This window comes from Quercus robur, chromosome 10, assembly GCF_932294415.1.
Source record: "Quercus robur chromosome 10, dhQueRobu3.1, whole genome shotgun sequence".
NCBI lineage: Eukaryota > Viridiplantae > Streptophyta > Magnoliopsida > Fagales > Fagaceae > Quercus > Quercus robur.
This window is the reverse complement of record NC_065543.1, coordinates 19,714,526-19,738,138: the sequence shown is the minus strand read 5'-3', so window position 1 is coordinate 19,738,138 and position 23,613 is coordinate 19,714,526. Positions and strand designations below refer to the sequence as shown.

General features: G+C 38.4%; 2 protein-coding genes across 2 annotated transcripts in view; both read left to right on the top strand.

Annotated features, from left to right (window-relative positions):
* The window catches only part of LOC126701389 (ammonium transporter 3 member 1-like), an 88,871-nt gene that overhangs the window by 16,969 nt on the left and 48,289 nt on the right, over positions 1 to 23,613 (top strand). The gene's annotated exons all lie outside the window — the stretch shown is intronic.
* Positions 10,732 to 14,888, top strand: LOC126703934 (uncharacterized). The gene is made up of 6 exons (XM_050402987.1): positions 10,732 to 10,796; positions 10,844 to 11,029; positions 11,327 to 11,990; positions 12,124 to 12,455; positions 12,684 to 13,038; positions 14,565 to 14,888. The coding sequence occupies exons 1-6, from the start codon at positions 10,732 to 10,734 to the stop codon at positions 14,886 to 14,888; spliced, it is 1,926 nt and encodes a 641-aa protein (XP_050258944.1).

The window sequence follows — 23,613 nt, the reverse complement described above, 5'->3', positions numbered from 1 at the left end:
TGATTTCTAGAACTCTCTAGAGTTATATTGTGTTGTTTGTTAGGTAAAAAGAGAAGCAATAAGGCATGGAAGCATTACCAACTTTGCATAATTGCAATTTGTTCATTTGTTGGGATAAGTTTTGGTTCAAGGAGAGAGGGAAGGGGAAATTCGAACTAGTGACCTTTGCGATATGAAGTGTGGTCCCAAGTTGATTGTGCTACTCCTTGGGATGCAATTTGTTCAATTCAAAATACAAAAATATTGGATATGAATTTTCCTGATTATTGTCATGCTTTCATTCTTCAGAATGCATTGCGGCAACAGAGATTTGTATGAGAAGTTACAATACAGTACAACCTCTGCAATTAGCCCTGGTATACTCTCTCTCTCTCTCTCTCTCTCTCTCTCTCTCTCTCTCTCTCTCTCTTCTAAAATTTAGTTTGTGTGCTTGTGCTTTTGCGTGTTTGTGTGTGTGACATATTTGGAGTAGTAGCTTTTTTTTTGGGTAGGGAATCTATTTCCATAAAAGAAAATGTGGGTGATTGTCTGGTCAGATTATATTTGTATGACCATCTTCATATGTTTATAAACCATATCCCACCCTCCATATTGATACTTATTTATTAATGAATTCTTTGGGTCTTTCGTGTACTCTATATTTGTTAGGTTTTAAGGAATTATGAACTAATGTATTGGAACTTCATTTTGTAATGTTAGCAAACCATGATCAAAACGTTTTTAGTTTTATTTAGACTTGCTCAAAGTATGTGTTCTTATGTAAAGTTGGAATCAAGTTACTACAGAATTTACTGTGTAAATTTGCCTGGCTCGATCGATCGAGAATTAGACTCGATCGATCGAAAGTCGTGCAGATTGTTTTTTTTGCAGAATTTCCAACTCAGCCCAAGCCCGTTTGACGTGTAGGGTTTTATGTTTTGTCTTAAGTATAAAGGGGAAAACCCTAGCCACGTTTTGGGGTTGTTCTTTATGCTGTGTGTGTGAATCTTCTGTGAGATCTAGATGTGTTTGCCTTCACATACACTTAGGGTTTCCAATCTTAAGATTGATATTGAGAGTTTGGTGATCAATTTAGTTGTAAATTCAAGAGCTTAAAGATATACAAGCAGGAGTGCTTGTATTTGCTGGGAATCCAAGAAAGAAGTAGTCTGTGGACTCGGAGCTGTCACGTGGTCGTGGTAGTAAGTTTCCTACTCGAGATAGCAATAGGATGTTAGTGGTCTAAGTCGCTATTGTGTAAACTTCAATTCTTTCATAGTGAATTCGTTTTACCTTGAGGATAGCTAGGTTAAATCTCCCCAGGTTTTTTACCGGTTTGGTTTTCCTGGGTTATCATATTGTTGTGTTCTTTATTTTCCGCACTTTACAATAATATGATATATGTGTGTTAACCTAGATTTGATAATTTGACTAAGTAATCACTTGGATAATTAACTATGTTAATCTAGTTGTGTTTTAAGGGGTCTAAAAATAAACAGTATCCTTTATCAGTCGGGAAAGAGGCTTCATAGTAGGCCGGCACATTTCAAAATGATAATTGTGGATCTTCAATCAAGCTGTCATTGTTTTGATCTGAGCTGAATTAGAACATATAATTTTTAAGCTATAAATAAAAATTTTAACTTTTCTCAATAGGTGCTTGTTGACATTCATATAGTGTGCATTACTTTATATACATTGTTGGTGATTATGGTTTATCTGCTTTGAGGTAACTAACTGTAGCTTATTTGCTATTAGTTTTTGTTAATGCAATCATCTTTTAATTGGTCACAAATAGCAATGTCTCATAACGGAGGATCAAAGCTCAAGACTTGAACTTAATTTCTATATATTTTTGCACTCATAACGACTGCTTGTAGATGCAGGACTTCATTTAGTAGCTTCTATTGTTCTTGCTGCTTTTGTTGTTTGTTTTGTAAGCCTTTAATGCTCAACTCACAATCTATATATTGTGAATTTCTTCAGGATTAAGTACAGTATAAGCATTGTTGCTGACAAGGGTCTGAAAAAGCCCCTTTATACATCTGCAAGATTGAAGAAGGGAGAAGTTTTTTATTTAGAAACACGTTCATGCAGGTATTCTTTTTATTAAGTTCTTATGCAGCTTAATTATCAATATATTGGATTTCATGTTTTCAGAGAACTCATGGTTTATGGCTATAACATTATGGTATATACCTTGCCCGCGGCCCCTGGGCAGGTGGGGGGGGGGGGGGGGGGGGAACCTGAATTCATGCAGGTATTCTTTTTTTTTTTTGGGGTCAATTTCTAGCTTGGTTTCTCCCATCTGATCCTCTTTCTCAAGTTTAAAATGCAAAGTCTAGGAAACATTAACAGCATACAGTTGTGATTTCTAACTAGCCTTTATTGGCTTTAATTCTGTGCCAAATTTGATTGTAATTTCTTTAATCATTTCTCTATATTTATGTGGATTTAATTGGAAGGGATGAATGTGAGAGATTGGTGAAGAATCAAGCTTCAAAGAAGATTCAATGTAGTTTGCGACTAGCTCGCGAGAAGAGTAACCTATGAAAAGCCACATGTGAAGAACATGACTAGAAGCTAAAGAGTCATGCCAGACTGTCAAATTCGTGAGTACTTCGCGAGAAAGGCCATTTCGCGAGCTACCCGCGAAATATTCTGTTTGGCAAAAAGATAAAGTGCTTTACTAAATTCTTTACCTACACTATATATACCCTCATTATCCACGAAATGTAAGGAGTGCTTTTCAGAGAGAAAACCCTAACAAAAACACTTGAGAGTTAGAGATTATTATACCCACAATCATCTACATATTTTCTCTTAGTTTTCCTCTACTCCTACTTCTCCATCTCTACCTCCTTGAGAGATTCCTAACCCAAATACTTACCACACCCAATCTGAGTGTTGAGTCAAGTTTTGGTGCCTTTGGAAAGCATTGGAAGGAGCCATTAAGTGGCGGATGCAATAGGGCTAAATTGTGGGATTCAGGAAAGCTAGTGAAGACATGACTCCAAGAAGTCCGTTGGTAGCAAGAGCTTGGAAAACTCAAGTACATGAGATAGACTAGACTTGGAGGGTATTTTGTTATTCATGTACTCCAATTTTATTCACTAGTGGATTGATTTCGACTTGGAGGGTCGCAGAGAGATTTTTCATTAAGTTCTTCAGTTTTCTCTTTGATAATACGTCTTGGTGTTATCGTGTGTTTGCATTTCTCTTCTCTACTCTTTAAGCTTGTCATTTATTGTTCATTGTGGTTGAATATGGCTTAGAGTAATGTTACCAGTTTATTGTGTATATTTATTCTTGTTCCGTACTTTATTAAGTTAGAGTAAAAGCTATCTAACTGTAATTTTAAAATTGGGGTTTGAACAAATTTTAGTATTTTCACACTAATTTGAGCTTTCAAATAGGTTAATGGAATGGGAATATTTCACCCCTCCTCCAAAGTCGGGTAGTGTCATTTGTTCTCCATTTGTTCTGCAAAGTCTAGGAAACATTAGCATCTTATTTTCTTTGTTCTGCATCTGCTCTCTTTGCTTTATATGATTGGCTGGAAGATGCTTTCAAAATTCTATATTTGCCTGATGTCAAAATTCAAATGGTAGAAAAGGGTTATTAATTCTGTTGATTGCCTAGATACTCCTTATGGTATAGCGGACACATAATTTCTGGAATTTTGAGGTACTGGAGGTTGAAGTCCATGTGGTGACTTCTAGGTTTCTTTCTTATATTTGAATATTATCTGAAGGTACGAGCTCTGTTTCAGTGGAGAGAAAATGGTCAAAGCTATACCGGCATCTAAGGTGCATGACGTGGTCAAATCTTAAAACATGTTTAACCAGCATCAAATTGGAACCCGAATTCTTAACTTATTCCATGTTAAGAGTTCTTTGACCCTTACGAACCACTAAGGAGAAAAGTGCAAAAACATAGCCAAGCTGCACCCAAATCCTCTTCTTGTTTGAAACTCATACCCAAACCATCAAACCCAGCTAAAAAGTAACAATTATTATTAATATTATTAAAAAAAAAAAAATTCTATATTCAAAACTTACAGTTTCCTATCCTTCTCAGTTCCCTTAGTAATCAAATGAACAGAAATGAAACAAATGAAATATGTGTTTATGACGTTGTATTTTCTTCCATTTTTGAGCAACCAATGTAAGAATCTAATCGCTCTTTCCAAAAATTGCTCTTAATTTTGTTTTTCATAGAAAATGGTTTCAGATTCTTTCTAAAAAGCTGCTCAAATCTCTTGAAAATGTAATCTGTAAATCTGCTATACACAAATTGAACACAAACAAATGTTTTATTATCTTGGATTATAAAATCACACAAAAAGGAGAAGAAATGAAACTGAACGGAGAAACAAAGAAGAAAACAGAGAAAGAGTAATTGAGAGAAAAAGAAGAAAAAGAGAGTTCTAGAATTCTATTATTTCTGAAAATGTAATCCCCAACACACAGCACTGAGCTGTGCTAAGCTTATATACATAATCAGAGAGAGAGTGAGAGAAAGCGTAAATCATGGAGGTTGTTATAACTAATTAACCACCATTAACATATTTGAATATAACTGCATTAAGCCTAACTGACTGACTTAACCAAACGCTGCGTTTTGCATTGAGTTTTAGTAATACGGTGTGTATGACTTCTTCTCACTACGACACCATTTTCATCTTGCCTTTTGCAAGTCTGATAGCATCTAAAGGTTCTTCGTCTTCATCACCAGAAATGGCTTCATCCTCTGCTACCTTATGTTCTTCACCCCCCCCTCAAGCTCATGGGAAATTTCCACATGAGTTTGGAAGTCAGCCACTGAAAACGAGGAGAAGCCAAACCCTTAGTCAAAATATCAGCCAATTGATCTTGAGAGGCAACAAACTTAACCAGAAGATCATGTCTTAGAACCCTCTCACGAACAAAATGGAAGTCCACTTCTATATGCTTGGTACGAGCGTGAAAGACAGGATTAGAAGCAATTGCAAGGGCTGAGACATTATCACACCACAAAACAGGTGGATTAGACAGAAAAACACCAAAATCCTTAAGAAGCATCCTAATCCAGCAAAGCTCAGCAGCACAAGACACTAGAGCTCTATACTCAGCCTCAGTGGAAGAGCGAGAGACTGTAGATTGCTTCTTGGCAGACCAGGTGATTGGAGAATGACCAAGAAATACTAAAATACCAGAGATGGACTTCCTATCCATAGGATCACCAGCCCAGTCCGCATCACTGTAGGCAGAGAGGGTCAATGGACCAGGTGTAAAGGCCAAACCTTGATGAATAGACCCCTGTAAATACCTCAAAATCCTCTTAGCAGCCTGAAGATGATTGGAGGTAGGACTACTCATGAATTGACAAGCCTGTTGAACTGCAAAGGATATGTCAGGTCTGGTGAAAGTCAGATATTGTAAAGCACCCACCAGGCTTCTATAAAAGGTAGGATCATGCAACAAAGGACTATCATTGGCAAGAAGATGAGCATTAGGAGAACAAGGAGTCTTGCAAGGCTTGCAGCCAGACATGGAAAACTTATTCAGCAAATCCAAAGTATACTTAGTCTGATGAACAAAGAGACCACTAGGTGTATAGTCTATTTGAAGCCCCAAGAAGTAATGCAATCTACCTAAGTCCTTTAGATCAAAATCAGTACCCAAAACAGCAAGAAGAGATGTCAGAAAGGCAGCATGATTGCCAGTAACTATGATATTATCCACATAAAGTAAGAGGAAGACCAAATGAGAATCATGATTATAAATGAACAAATTCCCATCAGCACTAGAGGCAACAAAACCAAGATGAAGCAACTGAGAGCTAAACTTCTCAAACCAGGCCCTTGGAGCCTGTTTTAGGCCATACAAAGCCTTGTGTAAACGACAAACATGATTAGGATAGGACTGATCCTCATAGCCTTGTGGTTGAGCCATGTAAACTTCCTCCTTGAGAATGCCATGAAGGAAGGCATTGCTTACATCCAACTGCCTAAGAGACCAACCATAGTTCACAGCAAGAGCAAGCAGCAACCTGACAGTGGTAGGTTTGACCACAGGGCTAAAGGTTTCCTCATAATCCAATCCATATTACTGAAGGTACCCCCTAGCCACCAGCCTGGCCTTGTACCTGGCAATAGAACCATCACTGTGCCTTTTAATTTTGTAAACCCATTTACAAGTGACAATATTCTTGTCTGCAGGAGGTGGAACAAGAGACCCCAAGTCTGCTGCTTCAGTAAAGAGCTAAACTCAGAATCCATAGCAGCCTTCCATTGAGGATACTTAACAGCCACTGTAAAGGATGTAGGCTCCTGAAAGGTGTAATCAGTACCCACCTTAAGAACCTTAGGCTTGTGGATACCTAGTTTTGACCTTGTAACCATGGGATGATTGTTAACAAGAGTAGAAGAAGATAACTCAGAGGAGGCAGACAAAGGTAAAGCAGGAACAGAGGAAGGACTAGAAGAAGGAGAGAACTGGGAATCAGAATTACATGAGTCAGATTGAAGAAGAGCTAAATGAAAGGAATCAGGAAATGAAGACAAAGGAGAAGGAGAAGAGGAGGGAGTAGCAGAGGAAGGACTAGAAACATTTGAATTGACAGAAAACCAGGCAGAATCTGAAATAGGACTAGAAAAAGGAACATTGGGAGCAGTGAGATCAGGCCTATCAGTAAAGGGAAAAACACTTTCATTGAATAAGGCATAGCAGGTAGTGTATATTTTGTTGGTAGTAGGGTCTAAACACAAATAACCTTTGGACAAAGGAGGATACTCGAGAAACACACACTCTACAAACCTAGGTTGAAGTTTATGTTTGTTGTAGGGTCTGAGATAGGGATAGCAAGCACAACCAAATGTCCTAAGAGCTGACAAAGGTGGAGAAACAGAATTGACCATCTCCCAAGGAGAAATAAACCCAAGAACAGATGATGGCAGCCTATTAATGAGCAATGAAGCAGTGGAAAAAGGCATAGGACCAAAAATTTAAAGGTAAGTGAGACTGATACAATAAAGCTAAACCAATCTCCACAATGTGCCTATGTTTCCTTTCTGAGACACCATTTTGTTGAGGAACATAAGGACAAGAAGTCTGGTGAACAATACCACTCTCAGAACAAAACTGTTGAAATTGAGAATTAAGATATTCCTTGCCATTATCAGACCTAAGAATCTTGATTTTAGCAGAATATTGAGTTTCAACCAAATTTTTAAAGTGCTTAAATGCAGCAAACAACTCAGATTTCTGCTTGAGTAAAAAGAACCAGGTATATCTAATGAAGTCATCAATGAATACCACATAGTAAGAATAACCAAATAAAGAGGAAATGGGAGCAGGACCCCAAACATCAGAGTGCACAATTTGAAGCATAGAAGTGGATTGAATATCATGTTTATTCAAAGGAAATCTGTGCATCTTTGCACTAATACAAGATGTACAAGAAGAGCAACATTCATCAATTTTATTGAAAGTAAAAGCAAGATTTACAGGTTGAATAGCAGAATGGAGAAGTTTTGCACTAGGATGGCCAAGCCGTTTGTGCCAAAGTGAAATTTGAGTAGAAGTAGCTGAAGACAAAGCAGAGGAAGTAGGATGAACTTGAGAAGAGGTGCAAGCAGTGGAAATGGATGAATTGGAGGATAGGGATGATGATGCAGGAATAGGATAGACACCATCTTTACTCAATCCTTCATAAAGGATCTTCCCTGAAATTAAATCCTGGATAGAGAATCTATAAGTATCAAAATAGCAAAATGCATTGTTTTGTAAACAAAGTTTATTAACAGACAAAAGGTTGGAAGCAAGGTCAGGAACTCTAAGTATACCATCAAGCTTAAAGGTATGAGAAGAAGTAGACAACTCACCATTGCCAATATGAGTAACAGACAACTCTTGGCCATTTCCAACAGTCACAGTTTCAGTACCTGAAGTAGGTTGTTGTTGCAAGGAAAGATTAGCAAGATCAGGTGTCACATGATCAGAGCAACCAATGTCTGTAAGCCAACCATTTGCTCCATGAACCTGAGCAGAATTAGCCACCATTGCAGCAAGTTTTGATGGAGCATGCTTGCCTTGAAAAGAAAAATCCATCCGGTGATAACAATCAAGAGCTCCATGTCCATTCTTTCCATAAATTTGACACTGTGGTCTCTGATTCTGACCGTGAAAATTTTGCTGAAACCCTGGGGATCTTGCTTGACCAGATTGAGGTTGATTGAACTGAGGAAGAGTTGGATTGAAAGGACCATTTGATGAACCACCACTGAAACCACTGAAATATCCTCTACCTCCACCTCCACGGCCTTTTTGATTATTGTGCCTGCCTCTACCTCTATGAAACCCTTGAGATTGATAATTTGCAGCCATAGCCATGGAAGTAGTATCAACTAGACCAGACCTCTTCCTAATAGCCCTCTCTTCAGCATTAAGAAGAATGTTAAGCTCTTCAATTGAAATAACATCACTACGAGTTCTTATGGCAGAACTAAATGAATCATACTCTGATGGTAGACCATTAAGAGCAACATGAAGCAAATCTTCATCATCAAGAACAACTGATACAGCAGCAAGCCTGTCACAAATCTGCTTGATTTTCTGGAAATACACATCAATGGAGTCTGATCCTTTCTTGACTGCATTCAATTCGTTTCTAAGGCTCATCACACTAGACCTAGAAACTGAAGCAAATCGTTTTTCTAGAACCTTCCAAACACCCCTACCAGATTTCTGCCCTACAGTGAGAGCAAGAACAGAAGGTGAAAGTGTGGAGTTGAGAAATGTAAACAATGCCTGTTCTCGATTCTTCCAAGTGAGAAACACAGGATTGATTTCAGTTGTAAAATTACCTGAGGAATCCTTCAAGAATTGATCTGGAGCTACAGTAGTTTCATCAATAGCATCAATCATAGAGTAAGTTTCCAAAATTACCTCTATTTGATGTTTCCAAACAATAAAATTTGAGAAATCTAGTTTAACAGTCACCATAGATGACATATTTGAAAGTAGTAACAGTGAGGGATTGATGTGAGTTATGGGATTAACCATTGTAGGTACTGTGGTTGAAGTAGAAGAAGAGGTTGAAGATGAGTTTGTAGTTGCAGACGCCATGGAAGCTAGAGCTCTGATACCATGAACGGAGAAACAAAGAAGAAAATAGAGAAAGAGTAATTGAGAGAAAAAGAAGAAAAAGAGAGTTCTAGAATTCTATTATTTCTGAAAATGTAATCCCCAACACACATCACTGAGCTGTGCTAAGCTTATATACATAATCAGAGAGAGAGTGAGAGAAAGCGTAAATCATGGAGGTTGTTATAACTAATTAACCACCATTAACATATTTGAATATAACTGCATTAAGCCTAACTGACTGACTTAACCAATCGCTGCATTTTGCATTGAGTTTTAGTAATATGGTGCGTATGACTTCTTCTCACTACGACACCGTTTTCATCTTGCCTTTTGCAAGTCTGATAGCATCTAAAGGTTCTTCGTCTTCATCACCAGAAATGGCTTCATCCTCTGCTACCTTATGTTCTTCACCCCCCCTCAAGCTCATGGGAAATTTCCACATGAGTTTGGAAGTCAGCCACTGAAAACGAGGAGAAGCCAAACCCTTAATGATGGGTTCAGAATCCAGATCCTCAGCCTTTTTGATACTAGTTAAGCATGTCTTAATGATGGGTAAAAATAAAATTAGTGAAGTCAACGGAAACCTTTAACAGATGGGTGGAAGGGGCATATTGAGTTTGCTCTCAAAGTTGAGGGTGTACTGTAAATTGACAATTTTAGAACACAAGGGGCCAAAATGACAGCAACCCCAAGCTAAGGACAAAATGTATATTTACTATATGTATGTCACAATGCTCGAATTCTTGTTTTAGCTTATTTTTAGATGGTCAATGGGCTCTAGCTCATATGACAGTTCCTCTTCACTTGATAATGAAATGGAGAAATAAGGTTGTGGGCTCAAGTCCCTTGGGGTGTGTAACTTAGCAATGAAAAGAGAGAAAAGAAATCTTATTTTGAATGAATGAGAAATTTTCTTTCAAAACAAAGACTTACAATTAGAAGACAGAGGGAAGGGATGGTGGTTGTTATGTCTGCAAGGGAGCAGTTGAAGTAGTGGGAGTTGCTGTGTTACATGCTGGAGTGGATGTGCCTCTATTTCAAATTTGCTTTATCTTTTTATTCGAATTTGTTTAGGAAAGATAAGAATAGCAATCTGAATTGTTATTAGATTGGAGTATTAGGGATAGCAATCTGAATTGTAATCAGATTGGAGTATTAGGGAGTTTGGTTAGGAATCGTGCTTATCCTTATCCAGATGTTGAGTTGTTTAGGGATGTTGAGTTTCTGATACCAAGCTATTTATATAGCTTCACGTTATATCAATAAAATCAACCAGAATATTATTAAGCAAATTGCTCTTGGGAGGTCTGGTTTTTCCTCGAATTAAAACCATATTTATTCTCTTGATCAGGTCTGTTACAACAAAGAATCACCATAGCTCCTCGCGGTAGACATGGTGGAAGTCGTGGTCGAGGTGGTCGTAACAACTTGGTATCAGAGTAGGTCATGGATGAATCACACATTGATCGTTTGGAGGCAGAGATAGGCTCCATAGCAGCGGGGCAAGACAAGAAGTTCTGCGAGTTACAGGAAACATTGATGAAGGCAATAACGTCCATGAATACCCTATTAGAACAAATATTGGGCAGCTAGAGTCTGGAACGAGGGGAGAGTTCACACGATGGTGGTGGATCTCATCAATTCAATTATAAAGGCTCTCATGATTCCACTGAGTTTCATGGCACGGTAATTCCAAAAGTTACCAAACTTGATTTTCCTTGCTTCAATGGCAGTGAAGATCCGACGAGTTGGGTTTGTCGAGTGGAGCAATTCTTTGAATTTCAAAAAATTGCCGAGGAAGAGAAGGTTCCATTAGTGACATATCATCTAGAAGGCGAGGCACAGTTGTGGTACCAGATACTTAAGGAAGAAGAGAAGGAAGTTACATGGCTCACACTCAAGGAAGGGCTGAATGCGAGGTATGGGCCAACGGAATTTGATGATTTTTTTGGAGATCTTACAAGGCTCAAATAGATTGGTTCGGTGCGAGAGTATTAAACCTAATTTGAGAAACTCCTCAGTCAAGTGGGAAAGTTGAATCAGTCTCAATAGGTCGCTTGTTTCATTGGTGGTCTAAAGGAGGGCATGAGGATAGATGTTCAAGCCATGAAGCCAACAACTTTTTCTGTAGTAGTAGGTTTGGCTTGACTCTATGAGGCTAAATATCAGAAGTGATCCAATTCCAATTTTGAGCTGAAGAGGGTTGTATCAACTAGCCCAACAATCACTGGTCACCCACCTCTATCTACTCTCGCCATTCAAAGGTTATCACCAACTGAGATGAAGGAATGTCAAGATAAGGGACTTTGCTTCAATTGTGACAAGAAGTTTACTCCTGGACACCGGTGTAAGAAGCTTTTTTTGATTGAAGGTTGCTGGCCAGAAGAGGATAGTGGTGATGGAACTGAAGATGTTAAGAGAAGGAATTCAGCGAAGATTTGGAGATCCTTGCATGCCATGGCTGGTTCCCTTGCTCCTCAAACCATGCAAGTCCATGGGGTCATCAACCAACAATCACTGGTTGTGCTGATTGACTTAGGGAGCACCCACAACTTTACCGAAGAGAGGTTGGCAGAGAAGTTGGGATTAACATGTAACACAGAAGAACAATTTAATGTAAAGGTTGTATGTGGTGGAAGGATCTCTTGCAAGGGAAGGTGCATTGGAGTGCAAGTGTGGATACAAGGGGTTACTCTTGATATAGATTTTTATCTCTTACCGTTAGAAGGATATGAAGTGGTTTTGGGAGCACAATGGCTTAGAATGTTGGGAATGATTGAATGGGATTTCTCTAAACTACTCATGAGATTCCAATATGGTGGGAAAAGAATTTCTTTGCAAGGAATGTCTAACCTACACAAGCAGATTTACGGGAATAAGGTGGGAAAATTTCTTAAGGGGAGCAAGCATAGTGCTTTCATACAATTTCACGCCATTGCCATGGGGGAGAAGGAAAAAAATTCCTAACATCCTTACGGATCAAAATCTCATTAATCTCATCAATTCCTTCCAGGATCTTTTTAAGGAGCCCAAGGGATTACCACCATCACGGGCTCATGACCACTGCATTCCATTGGTACCTGGAAGCGAACCAGTCAGTGTGAGGCCATATCGGTATCCTCATTTTCAAAAGAAGGAGATAGAACGACAAGTGGAAGAGATGCTCAAGTTTGGTATAGTGAGGCCATGTAATAGTCCTTATTCATCACCAGTCTTGTTTGTCAAAAAAAGTGATGGTTCATGGAGAATGTGCGTCGATTATCGAGCACTCAATCAAATTACAGTGAAGGACAAATTCCCAATTCCGGTTATTGATGAACTCCTAGATGAGTTGCATGCTGCAAGGTACTTTTCTAAATTGGATTTACGCTTAGGTTATCATCAAATAAGGACCCATCCTCCTGACATTTCAAAAACTGCCTTTCGCACTCATCATGGGCATTATGAGTTTCTTATGATGCCGTTCGGACTGACAAATGCGCCATCCACCTTCCAATTTTTGATGAATGACATTTTTAAAAGGTACCTTTGAAAATTTGTATTGGTATTTTTTGATGACATTTTAATATATAGCAGTTCTTGGGAAGATCACTGGCAACATGTCAAGATCGTTTTAGACATCTTGCAAAGTCAAAATCTGTTCTTAAAAAGGGAAAAATGCCAATTTGAGCAAACACAAATCAAGTATCTAGGAAATTTGATAGATGTGGAGGGGATATTTGTGGATCCCCAAAAGGTGGCTGCCATGATGGAGTGGTCGAAACCCAAGACTCCAAAGGCCCTTCGAGGATTTTTGGGGCTTATAGGCTATTATCAAAAATTCATTCGTGATTATGGGAAGATTGTGTTGCCATTGACCAACATGTTAAAAAAGGATTCTTTCACATGGACTTCTACATCTGAAAGGTCCTTCCAAGATCTTAAAGAGGCAATGACTTAAGCACCGGTGTTGGCTCTTCCTAATTTTGCAAACGTATTTGTGGTGGAATGCGATGCTTCAGGGAGTGGTGTCGGCGGAGTTTTAATGCAAGAGAGGTGACCCATTGCTTTTTTCAGTCAAGCATTGTAGGGAAGGAACTTATTACTCTCAACATATGAAAAAGAAATGCTATCCTTGGTGTTGGCTGTTCAGAAGTGCGGCCATACCTCCTTGGTCGAACCTTTACAATGAGAACCGATCACTGAAGTCTTAAATTCCTATGGGAGCAGCGAATCACAATGTATGCTCAACAAAAATGGTTGTCCAAGTTGATGGGGTATGATTTCTAGGTTGAATACTAAAAGGGAACAGAGAATCAATTGGCAGACGCACTCTCAAGAAGGGAAGAAAATGCATAGTTTGCTGCAATCTCCACCCCATTCCCTAGATGGCTTGATACGATTAAGGAGGAGGTGCAAACTAACCCAAAACTATAGCACATTGTCAAGCTTGTTCAAGAAGGGGAGGCGGTTGGTCCATGGGAATTCAAGGAGGGAGTATTATTTTTCAAGAATCAGATTTATCTCAACTCAGATTCTCCTTTACTTCCAGTTATAATCCAAGAGTTTCATTCAAGTACTCATGAAGGTCTACACAAAATATTGCAGAGGATTCGATCAGTTTTTTATTGGTTAGGAATGAAGAAACAAATGCAAGACTATATTTGCCATTGTGATGTGTGCCTGAGACATAAGGCTGAATGTACCAACCCAACTGGCCTTCTCCAACCTTTGCCTATTCCAACTAAGGTGTGGTCTGATATATCGATGGATTTTGTGGATGGTTTGCCCACTTCTATGGGTAAATCAACCATTCTTGTGGTTGTGGATTGACTTTCCAAGTACGTACATTTTATTCCCATTTCTCATCCATACACAACTCAAAGTGTAGCCAAAGAATTCTTTGATCATGTTTTCCGATTGCATGGGCTGCCTGAATCGATAGTCTGTGATTGTGACCCTACATTTACGAGTAAGTTTTGGGAGGAGTTATTTTGCCTTAATGGAACTAGCTTCAATTTTAGTACTACTTATCATCCACAAACGGAGGTAGTGAATCGCACGTTGGAGATGTACTTGCAGTGTTGCTCAAGCCCTCGGCCCAAGGAGTGGGTTAAATGGATTTCCTGGGCTGAATATTGTTACAACACAAGCGTTCACACGACCACCAAAAAGACCCCATTTGAAGTTGTGTATAGTAGGCCCCTACCAAACTTACTATCATATGTTGCAGGAACAGCTAGAACTGAAGCAGTGGAGAAGGAATTGATAGCATGAGATGAGGTTTTGAAGGAGCTTCGTGAGAATATTTTGCTGGCATAGTCAAGGATGAAGTTTTATGCAGATAAGAAGCACAGGGACAGATCATTTGAAGTAGGAGAGTGGGTGTACTTGAGGTTACAACCTTACCGCCATTTATTTGTGGCCTTGCGCAAGAATTTGAAGCTTTCTCCTTGATTCTTTGGACCCTTTCAGATCATACAAAGAGTCAGTGAAGTTGCCTATAAGCTTAACTTGCCTGAAACCTCCAAGATTTATCCGGTGTTTCATGTTTCCAACCTCAAGCAGTCACTTGGCCGCAATAACCAACAGGGTACTTCCTTGCCAGAAATTGATGGGAGCAGTGGTGCTGTGGGTCCTCTTCCACAAGCTGTTTTGGATAGGCGAACTCGGAGAAACAAAGAAGAAGTTTTAATCCATTGGCAAGGGCAGTCACCAGCAGAGGCTACTTGCGAAGATGCTTGCGCAATGAGGCTTTGTTTTCCTGATATTACCCTTGAGGACAAAGGTCGAATTTAAGGGGGAAGGAATGTTATGTTCGCAAGGCAGCAGTTGAAGCAGTGGGAGTTGATGTGTTACACGCTAGAGTGGATGTGCCTCTGTTTCAAATTTGCTTTATCTTTTTATTCGAATTTGTTTAGGGAAGATAATAATAGCAATCTGAATTGTTATCAGATTGGAGTATTAGGGAGTTTGGTAAGGAATCGTGCTTATCCTTATCTAGATGTTGAGTTGTTTAGGGATGTTGGAGTTGTTTATTGTTATCTTGGTTTGTAAAGCTATTTATATAGCTTCGCGTTATATCAATAAAATCAACCAGAATATTATTCAGCAAATTGCTCTTGGGAGGTCTGGTTTTTCCTCGAATTAAAACCATATTTATTCTCTTGATCAGGTCTGTTACAACAAAGAATCACCATAGCTCCTCGTAGTAGATGTGGTGGAAGTCGTGGTTGAGGTGGTCGTAACAGTGGTGGTGCCTAGAGCAAGGGATTTGTAGGATTCATGGTAGTGTTGACAAGAGTGAGGATTTGCAAAGGTTTGTTGGATTGGTGGCAGTGTTGAGTGAGGGATTTGCGGAGGTTTATGGGATTGGTGGTGGCACTAATGATATGGAACTAGCCAGATTCTCAATCCCATTTCTATGAAATTTAGTATTTCTACAGATAAAACACACTAAAATCTTGAAGAAATACTCCAACTGGAAACGTATGATTATCATCCAAAAACTCATCAATGCATGCAGCTAGATAGATCAACATGCATTTTAAGGATTTGAGATGTTTGCTTAAGAGTTTTTATGTTTTGTTATGTGGGTATTTTTTTTTTTTATTCTTTTATTGTAGGTGTAGTGTTTTGAATTTCATTATTTTGCGGTGTGGGTATAGTAGTTGGGTTTAGTTGTGGTTGTTGTTGAAGAATTGAGTGAAGTTGGTCTTGGTGTGGTGTGGTGTGTTGGAACTCATGGGCGACATAGTGGGCTGAAAGACAAGGGCTAACTTTCATTATTTTTTTCTCTCCTCATTTTCCACCTCTCACCAATTTGGGTAGACGGAAGATGGTGGCCCATTTGGAAAACATCCAACCACACCATTTGTTTTTTTTTTTTTTTGTTTTTTTCTTTTCTTCTCTATTTTCTGACCAACCAAACAGTAGAAAACTACTGTCACTTCTTTATTCCCTTTCATTTTATCCTGCGCAAAATCAACGTTAACTAAACGTGGTTAAAAGAATGATTGATTTTCAACGGATGAATAATTGTTGTTATTCCATTGTCTCCTTGTATGTGCTGTGTCTTTACATCTGTCTCTACTTTTTGCATGTATATGTTACTTCTTCCACATATATCTTTTGCTCTATCATGTATGTTATTTATTTGTTTTTTTGTTTTTGTTTTTAATTGGACCTTGGTTTGCCTAAATAGGTATTGGAGGAGAATCTTGATTGGGAAGATGTGCAGTGGTCATAGACGGGTGTTTGAATTGTAGGAAAAGAATACACACTTGCTCGGGTTCATTTTCTATCTATGAATTAGCAAGCAAGTTGTAAGGTTGAATTTATTCAATCATGTGTTGGCTTTATTCCTTGCCAAATTTGCTTGTAATTTAGCAATTAGATACCCTGTATTTAGGTGGGAATTATGTAAGGGTAGTGTGTGAGAGAGTGTGAAGAAAGCTTAAGATGTGTGCACTCAAGAAGAGCCTCGCAACTGGATCTTAACTGCCTCGCGACTGGCAAGTTACCAGAATGACACATGTGTGAAGCATGTAGGGGGAGCTGAAGGGTCATGATAGTTGGAGCACTTTAGGACAAAACTTCCAGTCTGGCTAGGCAGTTAGCTCGCGACTCAAACCCGTGACTCGTTCCAGTCGCGAGCTCGAGTTGCCAAAATGCCTTGTTTGGTTATAACTGACTCTTCGCATTCCTCATACACCCTACTATAAATACCCTTAACCCACGAAATGCAAAGAGCTTCTAGAGAGAATTTTGAGAGAAAAACCCTAGAGAAAAACAAGATTGACTCATCCATAATCTTCATCCTTTGATTCTCCAAATTCCTCTACCCTCACCCTCTCCATTGACATATTCATGAGAGGTACATTTAGTCAAATCCTTATCTCACTGTACCCATATCAATGAGGAGGTATTTTGGTGCTTGGGAAGCAGTTCAGAAGGGACCAATTCATTTTGGTTGATGCAATGGGCGATTGCGGGATCCGGTAAGCTAGAGAAGACAAGATTCGATGTAACCCTGTTGGAGCAAGAAGCTTGGAGGGCTTAAGTGCATTGGGTAGATTAGGCTTGGAGGGACTTCTGCTATTCATGTATCCCAACTTCATTCTTTAATGGATTATTGACCGCTTGGAGGGCGGCGGAAAGGTTTTTCGCCGAGTACTTCAGTTTCCTCTTCGATAACATATCGCCATGTTATCTTTGTGTTTGCATCTTTCTTCCCTTTCTCTTTACCTTTTAATTACTGCTGTGATTGTAATTAATTATGGTTTAGAGTGTGTTACCAATTTGGTTATAGCTTATATTTCATATTTTGCACATATATTGTTTGATTATAAGCTTGTGTTGGTATTTTTGTATTTGGGGGTCTAAACGTTCATAGGTGTTTTACACACTTTTTGAACTTTCAATTGATATTAGAGCGGGTGCACTTGCTGTGGTTTAATTACCTAAGTGCGATCCTAGACCCCTTGGCTATGGATGAAGCTATGGAAAAGGCTATGTTGAATTGTGGTTTAAATGTTTGTGATAATACTCTATGAGTATGTTTGAAGATTGTCCTAACAATGAACTTCTAGAGTTATTAAGAACAAAGAAACATGCTAGAATGTTTGTTCACACGCTGAAACATTTTGAAAATGAGAATCATATACTGCACAATAGTTTATGTAAGTTAAATTCTTTGATTAAGAAGTATAAAAGAAGAAATAGAATATTGTGTGAAAAGGTTGATAATCATAAAAATAAAATTCAATCTAACTAAAGTGTGGAAAATGAAGACAATTTTCTATTTGAAGGTCAAGAATGCTTATTTGAAGGTCAAGAGTGCTTGTCCCATGCTTGCTTGTTTGTGCACACTTCTTTGAAGGTATTTAACTCATGTCTATGGTATCTTGATAGTGGTTGCTCTCGCCATATGACAGGAGATAAATCACTGTTTAAGTCACTTAAAGAGAAGGTCGGTGACTATGTGACATTTGGCGATGGCAGTCATGCTTAAGTTCTTGGCAAAGGAACTATTGAGATACCGGGATTACCTCTACTGAAGAATGTCTTATACATCAAAGGACTTAAGACGAATCTCTTAAGCATCACTCAAATATGTGATGAGGACTTCCTTGTTTAATTCTTAAAGAAGGGGTATGTAATCATTGATGAAGAAGGGATTCAAGTCTTGGAGGGAAATAGGACTACCGACAATTGCTACGGAGTAGTTCCTACGTCAAAGATTTCCTGCAGAAGTGTTCGTGTTGACATGTTGGAACTTTAGCATCAAAGACTTGGGCATGCAAATTTCAAACAAGTGGCTAAAGTATCTAAACTTGAAGCTGTTGAGGGACTTCCAAAATTTGGAGAGGTAGAGAAGACCATTTGTGGTGCATGCCAAATGGGGAAACAAACAAAGGCAAGGCATCACAAGGTGAATGTGATTGCTACTTCACATTGTTTAGAGCTTTTTCATGTTGATCTAATGGGGCCCACAAGAACGGAAAGCTTGGGAGGAAAAAGGTACATCATGGTCATTGTTGATGATTTCCCAAGATACACTTGGGTGGAGTTTCTTAGAGAAAAATCAGAAGCATGTGAGAAATTGGAAATTTTGTGCAAGAGACTTCAAAATGAGAAATGGGCTCCTATTGTCAAGATAAGGAGTGATCATGGGAAGAAGTTTGAGAATGCAAGATTTGAGTCTTTTTGTGAGAAGAATGGGATAAAAAAGGAATTTTCAGCCCCCAAAACTCCTCAACAAAATGGGGTGGTTGAGAGGAAAAATCAGGTGATTTAAGAAATGGCACGAGTTATGCTACTCAACAAGCAAATTCCTCAAAAGTTTTGGGGAGAAGCCATGAACACTTCATGTCACATTGGTAATAGAATATTCTTCCGAGTAGGAACAAAGAAGACTGCATATGAAATTTGGAATGGAAAGAAGCCAAAAGTGAAGTACTTCCGAGTATTTGGAAGCAAGTGTTACATTTTAAATGATCGGGAGAACCTTGGAAAATTTGATGCAAAAAGCGACGAAGGCATCTTCCTTGGATATTCTTCTACTAGCTGGGCATATAGAGTTTTCAACAAGAGAACAAAAATGGTAATGGAGTCCATCAATGTGGAAATTAATGATGCTATAACAAAAGTAGAGATTGATGATGATGGAGAAGGACTATGCTCCAAAGGACCCACTGTTGAGGTCAAAGCCTAAGATATTGAAGGAGAAGAACCTACACTGGAAAAGGAATCGACTCCAGTGAACTCAAGAATGGAAACAAGATCAATGTCTAGAACATCAAGTCCTCTCACTCCTCTTGAAGTTCATCCTCCTATCTCCCGGAATGATGAAGTGTCCATCTCAAAGAAGCCATTATCAAGAGTGGTTAAAAACCATCTAGATAGTAACATCATTGGGTCTTTAGATGAAGATCTTCATCTTAGAAAGTGAAACATACTTCTGGCCAATCATGTAACATACCATTGCTACCTTGCCCAATTTGAGCCAAAAAGGGTAGAAGAAGCTCTTTAAGATGAAAATTGGGTTGAGTCAATGCATGAAGAACTAAATCAATTTGTAAGAAATGATGTATAGGAACTTATTCCTAGGCTTGAAAATGTTCATGTTATCAGCACCAAATGGATCTTCAAGAACAAGACCGATGAAAATGGAGAGATTATATGGAATAAGTCTCAGCTGGTGGCTCAAGGATATACTCAAGTGGAAGGAGTAAATTTTGATGAATCCTTCGCTCTCGTAGCAAGGCTTGAGTCTATCATTCTTATGACAATTGCATGTACTATGAACTTCAAACTCTATCAAATGAATGTGAAATGTGCATTTCTCAATGGATATTTGAATGAAGAAGTGTTTGTTGAACAGCCCAAAGGTTTTCAAGATCCTCACTTCCCAGATCATGTGTTGAGATTGAAGAAGGCTCTTTATGGCTTGAAACAAGCTCCTAGAGCTTGGTATGATCAGCTTACACATTACCTCTTGGATAGAGGATTTAAAAAAGGATATGCCAACCGGACTCTATTTGTCAAGAATGATGAGAACTACCTCCTCGTGGCTCAAGTATATGTTGATGACATAGTATTTGGAGCTACCACTGATGCTCGAGCTATAGAGTTCTTCGAGGAGATGAAGAAAGAATTTGAGATGAGTATGGTGGGGGAGCTTACATTTTTCTTGGGCCTTCAAGTCAAACAAAAGAAGGAGGGCATATTCATTTCACAAGAAAAATATGCTAGAAATATTGTCAAGAAGTTTGGATTAGATTCCAAAAAGCATGCCTCCATTCCCATGAGTTCAACTACAAAGCTTAATCTTGATCCTTCTGGGGTAGAAGTGAGTCCAACTTTGTATAGGAGCATCATTGGGAGCTTACTCTATCTTACAACAAGTAGATTGGATATTGTTTTTAGTGTGGGAGTTTGTGCTCAGTATCAAGTTGCTCCGAACGAATCTCATATGACAGCGGTGAAGCAAATCATAAGATATGTCAATGTCACTCCGGATTATGGCTTGTGGTACTTAAAGGATTCTAATGCTTGCCTTGCGGGTTATTCAGATGCAGATTGGGCTGGAAGTGTAGATGATAGGAAAAGTACTCCAGGTGGTTGTTTTTATCTTGGGAACAATCTTGTCTCTTGGATGAGCAAGAAACAAAATTCCGTGTCTCTCTTTACAGCAGAAGCAGAGTACATAACTGCTGGGAGTTGCTGCACACAACTTCTTTGGATGAAGAAGCTACTTCATGACTACGGGATTCCCCAAGATACAATGTGTATGTTCTGTGATAACACCAGTGCTATAAATCTATCTAAGAATCCAGTTTAGCATTCAAAGTCGAAACACATAGAGATACGTTACCATTTCATCTAGGATTTGGTGGAAGATAAAGTTGTGTGTATTGAATTCATACATAGGGACAACCAAAAGGCAAATATCACTAAACCTCTCGATGGTCCACGGTTTGAATCATTTCGTAGGACCATCGGTGTTGGTACAATTCCTTGAACCTCATGTGTGACGTGTGCTTTACTTATATATTTGGATTTGCTCTCACTGTTGTTTAGCACACACTATCTTATTGGCTATTTATATAGCATGTTTGTGTTTGTTTGTTATTTGCTTTGAATGTTTTTACATTTTTTTTTTATCAATCTTTACTTGTTTTTGTGTCAAAAATCCAAAAACACATAAAAAGTAGAAAATCCAAAAAGTTTGATCAGCATTTTTGTGTTATGTCACATGCATAATTTGCCTTGTACCTTCATACAAACGGCTTTGTGCATTTATGAGCATAGCTTGTTCTTTATGCACTCATATCATCGTGGGAAAAATCTTGACATCTATGTGATTGTTGTAAATAGATTTTCAAACTTGTCATGAATGATTAGTCAATGGTTTTGTTGATCTTGAGACTTGCATAGACTTGTGCCTATATATCTTCCCACTCTTTTATTTTTGTTTGCTTAAAGAGCTCAACCAATGTAAATCTTAAAATGAAAAGAGATAATGAGCTGTAAAAGCCGTCGCACATACTAGTATTGACTAGGAAAAAGGGAAAGCGACTTATATGAAAATGTATGATACCTAAAAAGAAAAAGGCTTGTTCATCAAATTGAAATGTCTAAAATTTTAGGCATTGATCTCAAAATGAGATGTATTGATTCAAAATGATCAAATATTATGATGTGTATGAAGCTAAATGAAAAGTTTCAAAGTTCATGTTATCAAGTTTTGTGGGAGGTCATATATGCATACTTCTATAATTGAGATTGGTCACTTTCCTCGTACTAATCGTGTATGGTTGAATTAATATTTGAAACTTCACATTAGACTAAGGACTATCTCATCTTTGATACCCACACACATCACACATGTCTATGTTCAATGAATGTCTTATTCATTTGTGTGATTGTACTTGATTAAATGTGTTGCACATGCTCGATTATATGTTCATCAAACACAAAAAGATTTTTGAGTGTTTTAATTGTTTTTGGAAAGTTTTTTGTTTTGAAAAACTTCAAAAACATCAAAAACTGTGCAACTCTGTTTTGGCGACTCACTCTCGCAAGTCAATCCAGTCGCGAGCATACTCAGAAGCTTTTGCAACTCTCTGGTGAGTCAGGCCCCCAATCGCGTAAAAGACTTAGAAAAATTTTCAAAAATCTGGCTTTTTTAGGATTCTTGCAACTCAGTTTGGTGACTAGTTCGCTAGTGGAAGCTCCAGTCGCTAGTTTTACTCAGAATGTTTGGCGACTCTCGTCACGACTTTCTTGCGGGTGGAACTTCTAGTCGCAAAAAACACTTAGACAAATTTTAAAATTTTGTCACATGAGTTTTTGGCGACTTGAATTGGTGACTTGTTCGCGGCTTCATCCAATCTCGAAAATCGCGTGTTTTGCACAATGAGGGTTATTTTTAGGGCAGTTTTCAAAAAATTTTCATTTTTCCCTCGCTTATTGTGACTGTTCATTGTCTCCCTCTTCCAAACTCACCGTGTTTACTCACAAAACCTCCACTTTCTTCATCATCTCTTCACCAATCTTCAAGAACAAGGTATTGGTTATCTTATTTTCTCAAAGTATTTCATGTTTCTAGCCTTTCATTTCTTGGATTTTTTTGTTTTTGTTGAGTTTTGAAAATATGATGTTCGAATATGGTTTAGGTATATTTTGTTGAGTTTGTTATTTGGGTTTTGTTGGATTTGGGTGTATGTTGCCTACAATACATGTTCTTCATGCGTGCTTCTCATTTTTGAGTAGTATGTCTTGTTTATGTTGTGTTGTCATATCATGCTCATTGTAAAATGTCTCAAAGACATTTACTTGTGTTTTTGAGGACTTCATGGTTTAGAATGTGCTTAGCCTTGCCTGCACATGCATCACATATGCACACCACATGCACCAGTGTTGCACATGCTTAAATAAAAGCCATGTTTTTGTATTTCCATCAGGCTAGCTACACATTACTGCATATTTGGTTCATTCAACATGTTTGAGTGAGATTTCTTCCTATTTATGATCATGTGCTTATTTCATGGACTAACCTAGATCTAATTAAGTTTGTGTTTGTGTCTTGTGGTTTTGCAATTGGTTCTCTGTTGTATGTTTGTTCTTTTGCAGATGTCTTGTCGTTCCTCTCATGGAAAAGAACCAGTGATTGATGTTCCATCATCCTTTGTTTCAAAACGGACCCAACGTTCATCTCATGACTCAAACAATGAGAGATTCAGGACTCCCCTTGATTCTTAGAAAATCTCCAGCATTTTCGAAGAAGCTCCTACTGTGGTGGAACGGATTGTGAAATTTGATACCCTGGGAACAACTTTTATTCCTAAGATTTTTGAAGAAAAAGATTGGGCTGATCTGTTTGGGAACTTCGAGGACCTGATTGATGAATTAGTTAAGGAGTTTTACTCAAATGCTAGATTCACCGGGGTTGAATTGAAGTGTTAGGTACGACGAAAGGAATTCATCATCACTCCAGACTACATTACAAAGGTCCTTC